At 43.3% G+C, this 7,743-nt stretch overlaps 1 protein-coding gene across 1 annotated transcript in view; it reads left to right on the top strand.

Moving 5' to 3' along the window:
- Positions 1-3,022: 3,022 nt before the first annotated feature.
- Positions 3,023-7,743, top strand: part of depdc7a (DEP domain containing 7, paralog a) — a 10,381-nt gene continuing 5,660 nt past the window's right edge. The window contains exons 1-2 of the mRNA XM_008287082.1: positions 3,023-3,100; positions 6,032-6,488. Coding sequence (XP_008285304.1) covers positions 3,085-3,100; positions 6,032-6,488 — 473 coding nt within the window. The 5' untranslated portion in view covers positions 3,023-3,084. The remainder of the gene's footprint in view (positions 3,101-6,031; positions 6,489-7,743) is intronic.

Genomic DNA, 7,743 nt, shown 5'->3' with positions numbered 1-7,743 from the left:
TTCAGGAGGACGCGGTGGGGCCGAGGAGCCCGCCGTGATGCTCGCCCACCATGCTCTCATGACCCAACTATTCTCTGAGAACTGGTGGCTGACTTTGTGTCGTCTGAAAGGGTCTCGGGCCTGTTGAATAAAATATGACGCTCAAGCCAAAGCAGCCATAATACAGAAAAAAAAAAATTACTGGCAATCCCCAACAAACAAAAGTGTCTCTGTCCTGCGGCAACAGCGCTGTGAGGAAAGCCACTGTCCTCTGTCCTTTTGGAGTTGGAGAGGATCGGGGGCGGAGGACGGGCAGTCAGGCAAGCGTTTGGGATTCCAGCAGGGGCACAACTGGTGGAGACAGATACTGAGCGTCTGCTCTCCAGATGAAAAGCATATGAATTTTAATGCACTGCATTGTTCCATATGTGGGAGACGGACTGAGAGGACCCTTGAGGCAGCATGAGAATGTGAGAAGGGCACAGAAACTCTGCTGTGTGTGTGTGTGTTGCATAAGACTGCAGATCACTGACAGGCTATTGGTTTTTAAAATGTCCCTCAGTGAAACTTAACGTACTGGAGGGAGATGATGTGGTTTTAAATCTCAGCAGTCATGTGTGAGGATGAGCGGCAGAGATCCGTGGACGACAGTTATATTAGATTTATACTCAACCTGGCAGCTGCACACATGTTCCACTGACAGCTGAACATCTGTATCTGGGTATTTAACATGAGTGGAAAGTAATTAATCGCGTTCACCCGAGCACGGTTTCTGTTTTTCTTGCTTTATACTTCAATACCTGTAGTTTTTACTCCACTAGATTAATCTGAGAGCTGAAGTTAGTTTCATTTACATAAGCAAACATGTGAGAGTAGCTCATAAAACCCAGTGCATTCTTTAATATCAAACCTTATTAACGTCTCTGGAGTGTGAGTTTCCAAATATTTCCACTCTCTCATGGTTTCTGTTCACAGTCCAAACAGGTAAAACCATCACATTTTTTTCATTCTTATTTACAATGCCACCTCTTAGAGGAAATTCTTTAAGATATTTGTCATCATCTCACCAGTAAACAAACCTGACTAAGACTGCATGACCGATAAGTATGACGAGGAAAGAAAGAGAAAAAATGCAGGGCTTTCCAGGCACTTGGAAAGCAACAGGAGAGTAAACATTGCTGTGACCTTGTGGACCAGAGCTCCTGATTGTATTAATGAAAGCCACTTCTCCCTCTTTGTCCTGTTTTCTGTGTTAAATAAGCTTCACTCTCAAGTCGGCTTCGCGGCAGCTTTACAAAGCACCAGCATGCCCGACTGCAATGCGTTCATTTTACAAGCAGTAAAACCAGTTTGACCTTCCACCAGCACGTTCTCACCCTGACTGAAGAGTTGTATTTCCTTTTGTTATGTGTGGATATGAACACTGTCTAAATCTACAACAACAGAAAAGATGAGCTCATCGACTGCTGTGTTAAAACAAAGCATGCTCATGATCAGTTCTTAACTTTGGTGAAAATGTGTTTTAGTTGCGCAGAACTAAAGCGTAGGGTTTAGAAAACGGGATTTTACTTAAGCAGCTTTTGACTTATTCAAATAGTTGTCTTTACTGGCAGTATTTCATTTATCTTTGCCTTCTTCAGATAAAAGGTTTTAATTGACACATAAGATCTTCTCTGTTGTTGCGGCTTAACTCCTCGGCCACATTCTAACTGCACATTTTGTGGTTCATTGACCTGTAAGCCACAGTGGCATCCCTGCTTTGTGTTCTTAGACGGTAGAAATTAAAAGTAGTGACAGCAATTTGATAACAAAGTTGGAGGATCCACAAGATATAAAGAAGAATCAACACTGATGGAGAGACTTTCTTATATGGATCAAGCTTCAAAAACACTGAAGTGTGAAATCAGTGCAGCACAAAGTAACGAAACCTGCCTTGTTCGAGAGCAGCTCAACAGCAGGACGTTTCCATACTTTGTCTTCAAACTAATCTGCTTTTCCGTTTTGATCAGATGTTTTAAAGAGACCAGATGGTACCTGTCACAAACACGCCTTCTGGTGTAAAACATTTTTTTCCTCATAAAAAATGCCAACAGGACAGCGATGGAACCGGTTTGCCCCAGTTACACGCCTCATCCGTCGCACTGTACTCGTCCCTCGTGATGATAACAGCTGTCTCCTTTTCGGTCTCCCTTTCAGCGAGTGACCAACATTGGGTTTACAGTGTCAGCTTACTGCTTTTCCATTGTCAGATTACACCTGGAGAAAGAAGGCACCGGGTGATTGAGGCCTCACCTCCTGAAGTCTGTCCCTACGACAGCTCATGTGTGTTTACTGTCGGGTGTGTGTTTGTTCAGTAACAATGTACTGATCCTACAGGTGGAAGGAATAGCATCAGGGCCACTCGGACACCTGAGGCACCTGCAGCCGCATGTTACAAAACAGTGTTTCCAGTCGTGTCTTGACACAGGAAACAGTTTTTTTTCCCTTATGAAACATTCTCAGCTTTTGTCCTTTGAATGTCAACCTTTCAAACTCCCTTTCTATTTCTGGAAATATCCATATCTGATGTTACACACTGCAAGTCTTTATCAGAGGCTGTAGGCTGCATGGGTGTGTCTTGGTGAGTGAAAGGTTGTGTGAAAACTTCCGTGATTTTGTAGCATTTCCTTTAAACTGAAGCTCTTTTTTAAAGCTGAAACTATATGTTTAAAACAAATAAAAGTACTGAATGAAGATTTATAAAACAAAACATGCCCAATTACGCACATTACGCACGCATTAAAAGAAGCCCATTTTAACGACCTATTATGCGCACATCGTCGTTCTGGAGAAACTCTGGTGTGCCTAACTATCCACTCTCCTTTATTTACAGTTTCAGCTCAGAAAGATGCGCCCAGATGGAAGAAGAGTGACTTTAACCTTAAGGAAAACCGCAGGAGCCTCATTATAACTCTGGCAGGGCGGTGATTGGGGACATGAATAATGTATTACAGTGGGAGGAGACGGTTTCGGGGTTGACTGTGGTTTGTTGCGTGCGTCACGTAGTGAATTGAAGACCAAGGACATGGTCTGAATGGCTGTCTTTAGTCACTGGAGGAAGCTTCCATGCACCGAGCGCCAGGTAATAGCGACTTTTATTTTATTTTATTTTATTTTATTTTTTATCACTCTTTGAAGATAACATTTAGGCTACAAGTTGTTAAATTTGTGTTTTAAATAAGTCTGGAGAGTCTGTTCAGTTCTGTAACCTGCTGTGCTGAGAGGGACTGCTTTGAGAAGTCACATTTTCGACCTGTGCCATTTTGTGCCATAATTGGATTTTACGCAGCGTTTGGAACAAGTGCGTCTGTTTCTATCATTTCAATTAAACATGTTTTGCCATAAAGGGTTGGTTTGAGGCACAAAATGACTAATCTATAAACAGGGTAAAGTTCTGAAAGTTGCTCTACATATATAAAAAGGCACCATTTATAGGACGTTTACAATAAATAACGAGTCTAATCTGCAGATCAGTTGGAAGTAAATCATTTAAAAAACTGCTTACTGTTTAAAATGCTGTTTGACATTTGCGCACTGTCGACTCAGCATCCGGCAGTGGAGTGTTTGTGTTAAAACACCAATGCAACAGGGTAATTCTGTGTGTGTGTGTGTGTGTGTGTGTGTGTGGAGAGAGACCAGCATGCACCGAATATACAGGACAGGATCTGAGGATTCAAATCCATACGGGGCCAACAGCCCACCGAAGCCCAGCCTGCTCAGTTAGTGTCCTAAAGCCTGATCGGTTAATCTCACCAGTCTCAGCCTGTTGGAGGAATGAAGGTATCTGCCACAGGCTATTAACAGCCTGCTGTTACCGGTCTGACGGTGCCACGCTGCATTTTCATTACCTGGATGAATTCATTGGCTTTGCCTCTTGCATGCTTTTTTTTAAAAAATGCTCCTTTCCTTGCGGCTGCAGTGATCACTCAGCTCAGATTGAGAGTCCTGTTGCGCACCAGCGCGCTCACAGGGGGGGAAGGTTCCCATGTGTTCACCACCGCGCTGCTCCCTGTGTGATTATTTACCTCCTCTGATGTGTGCAAACACCCGGTGAACTGTTGTCCTTGGCTGAAACGCAGATCAGTCCCCTCTTGTAACGTCCTCGCGGTCTATCTGTGCGGCAGTTGTTTTTTAAATTTCAAAAAAAGAAGAGCAAAGTCACAGAGAAGGAGACTGGCGTCAGCTATGCAAACTGGGCTCAAATCTCAGCCTGGCGCAAGCAACAAGAGGTGACAGAGCACAGCCGGGTTCCCAGGATTGTTTTGACCCACACCTGACCCACACTTTTTTTTCTTTTCTTTTTCTTTTTTTTTCCTTTTTAACAAGCGTTAATGGGTATTGATCAGATCCGGATTTATTGTGTGGCTGGTAATCCAGGGACCCCTGATGGGATTCTCCAGATGGTCTTGCTTTAACTCCTGAGTTGAGGATTTCGTCCTGATAATGGGAGTTATTTTTACTACAAGTTGACCAGACAGTGTGTAAAATCTTTATTATTCTGCTCTTTATGGTTAGTTTATGGTGAATACATGGACTGAGGTGTGCATCATGTGGCTGTATCACATTTGTTTCAGGTGTTTTTATCAAACTTGGGCATCTTAAATCAATGAAACAGTTAATCCAATTCTGTTATCGCTTTTGTAAGTCCTTACAAACTGTTGCAAGGTGTTCTTCCTTGAACAGCTGCTGCAGCCCCAGGTGTTCTGTCCTGATAGGCAAATCTGCAGATCAGGACAATCTCTTCTCCCCCGCAGGGAGACGCAGTTTGACGTAGATGTATCTCATTAATCAATAGATGACCAAGATTATCCACCGCAAAGCCTACCTCTGCTCTCAGTGTGCTGCTGTAATTTTTGAGATGAGTGGGAGAACATCTGCTCGCTGCCGTACTGTTCCCAAGTGTTTTTGTTTTCCAGTTTTACAGATGGGTCAGTAATCGTGTTTGTCACGTCGCGCTATCATAACATGGAGTCTGGCTGCTGCTGTCAGACTCTTGATTTATGGCCCCTGGCCTCGACAAGTCCCTCAGATCTTCTCCTAACATTTGCTCAACAGGCTTTATATGCTTCCTGCTGTGAGATGAAAGCCATCTCACTAAGGTCAGCGCTGCCGTCTTTCACTGCTCTGACTTGTGGTGGATGACACAAGTCTGCAAAGACCTATTAAACACAGAGAAGCGGAGCCGTGCACACAAATTACACGATGGAATATTGAACATGTCAGTGTTTGATCTACAGGTTTGTGCACATGTTAACAGCAGTGGAGCAACAGGAACATATCGGAGGATCTTTTGTGACAGACCTGTACACAATATCATCATTGTCTCTGTTTCCTGGTGCATTTCTGATCCGGGCTGTGTACAGAGGTTGCATTAGTCTTCTGTTATTGTAACAAAATCAGGCAAACATGAAGATATTTGTTTTTCCACATGTCTCTTACCTGACTCTAGCAGTATGTCATTCCTCGCATTCACATGTGTGAATTAAAATGAGGTTTTGGACGTGTGCTGTACACAAAGATGCCTTGAAAGAGAATTCGGGTTCAGTCGCAGCCCCGTTGAGACGCATCGATCCTGGACTTTTACACCCACATACAGTAACTTGAACACAGATTCTGATTATGTGACTTTACACAGAGGACAGGGAGTGTGTGTGTTTCCTTGTAACTTCTGGGAAAATGCTCAGACAGTAGACAAAGCTGAGAACGTCAGCTGAGGAATAATAAGTACATCACAGAGAAAGATAAGTGTTTGGGAGGCTTGGGAAAGTTGTGAAGGGCTTTTATAGTGTCTGCCAGTTTGCGATGATTAGTTTCGTCTGGGTTTTTCTTGCTCATTTGACTATGCTTTAAAAAAAATCCTCCATGTATGATAAAATGGTTGAGCTCCAGAACCTTCAGCTTTCATGACTTTTGCAAGAGCTTATCACCTATCAGCTCCTTTCTTTTTACACGTCTGATTGTATCTCCCTTTTTCATGCATCAATTCTCTCCTGTCTTCCTCCATCACAACAAGGCATGGCTGGGAAGCCTTTCCGGGCCACGTACATCTGGACCAGCATCATTTCTAACCTCCACACTCGCGTGGAGGTCAAGCGGCGGCGCCACAACCTGAAGTCCTACCATGACTGCTTCCTGGGTTCGGACGCCGTGGACGTGGTATTGGCGCACATCACCCTGAACCGTTTCTTCGGGGACGAGGCGGTGCCCCGCTACAAGGCCGTGCGCCTCTGTCAGGCCCTGATGGACTCAAGGGTATTTGAGCCGGTGGGCATTAAAGTGTTCGGGAAGGAGAAGAAGAGAGCCACATTTGAGGACAGCAGCTGCAGTTTGTACCGGTTCCTGAGTCCGGCCAACAGCTCCTCAGCTGCCCTGGTCAACACCAACTCCCACTCCACCATCACCATCGAGAGCGGCTACGACTCCCCGAGCATGACCAGGAACAAGAACGGCTACAGTCCGTCACGTGAAAGGTACAGGCTCGTGACATGACATCTTCAGATCCCATTTTCTCTGATTTGCTTTGTTCTCCGTCCTCCTGATAGCTAATCCTAAATCCAGTCCGACTTCAGATCGGGTGCCTCTAAGAACTAGTGAGGCGTGAGATGAAACTCTTAAAGTCCCGTCATGCAGTCTTGACGCTGACAGTGTGAATCAGAAAGTATTCGAAGGTGGATGAAACAGACACGGAGGCATTAGGTCCAGAACAGTTTGATGAGAAAATCAACAGCAGTCTTCTGTCTGTGAGGTCAACGTGGAGCTATTTCCAGCAGCCGGTTTAGCTTAGCACAAAGGAAACAGGATGAAACAGTGAAGTTGGCTCTTCAATGAAGGCAACGAAATCCACCTACCAGCACTTGTAAAGGTCATTAATCAACAAGCCATGTGTTGTTTGTAGAAACAGTAAAGTCTGATTTGGGGGGATGTTGAGTCTACGTGCTTGTTGGCTGGTTTCACTTGTTTTTTGTTTTTAAATATATTTTCTAATTACTAGAAGTATATTCTTTTAACAAGCTCTGCTTTCGCGTGTTCATTGCTAGTTGTGTTGGTTCTGGTACTGATGGTTGGTTCTGACATTTGTGGGTCTATGAACCGACTCAGCCCAGTGTGATATTTTTTTTGGTGCGTATTTGTTTTGTAAGATTTTTGATGAGTTAAAACTGTTTTATCTGATAACTACACATGTTTTTCCTACATACAGTTTTGATTTTTAACATTTCTTTTATTCAAGCTAATTTATTATAAGCATTTTATTTTTTTTGATGTTATGATTAAAACAAACATAGAGCCCTGGATTTACTACGCATCCACACCACGCACCCTATGACACACACACACACACACACACACACACACACACACACACACACACACACACATACAGCTATATGATGGACTCTTAAAGTGTGTACAAACTGCCCATTGCACAACTGTATGTTGCACACTGTCATCTTGCACGAGACCCACACCTGGCAGAGACTATATTGTATTTTGTATTTTTGATTTTTGAACTTTTATTCTCATTTTTTGCTTAGTACTATTCTATTTTTCCAGATCTATTCTATTATTCTATTATTCTATATTTCCCCTGTGTTCCCATCTTTGTAAGCTGCTGGAATTGTGAATTTCTCTTGGACATGAATAAAGTGTCTATCTATCTATCTATCTATCTATCTATCTATCTATCTATCTATCTATCTATCTGTCTATCTATCTATCTATCTATCT

This window comes from Stegastes partitus, unplaced genomic scaffold (genome assembly GCF_000690725.1).
Source record: "Stegastes partitus isolate 25-593 unplaced genomic scaffold, Stegastes_partitus-1.0.2 Scaffold486, whole genome shotgun sequence".
NCBI classification, from domain to species: domain Eukaryota; kingdom Metazoa; phylum Chordata; class Actinopteri; family Pomacentridae; genus Stegastes; species Stegastes partitus.
This window is presented reverse-complemented; position numbering and strand designations above follow the sequence as displayed.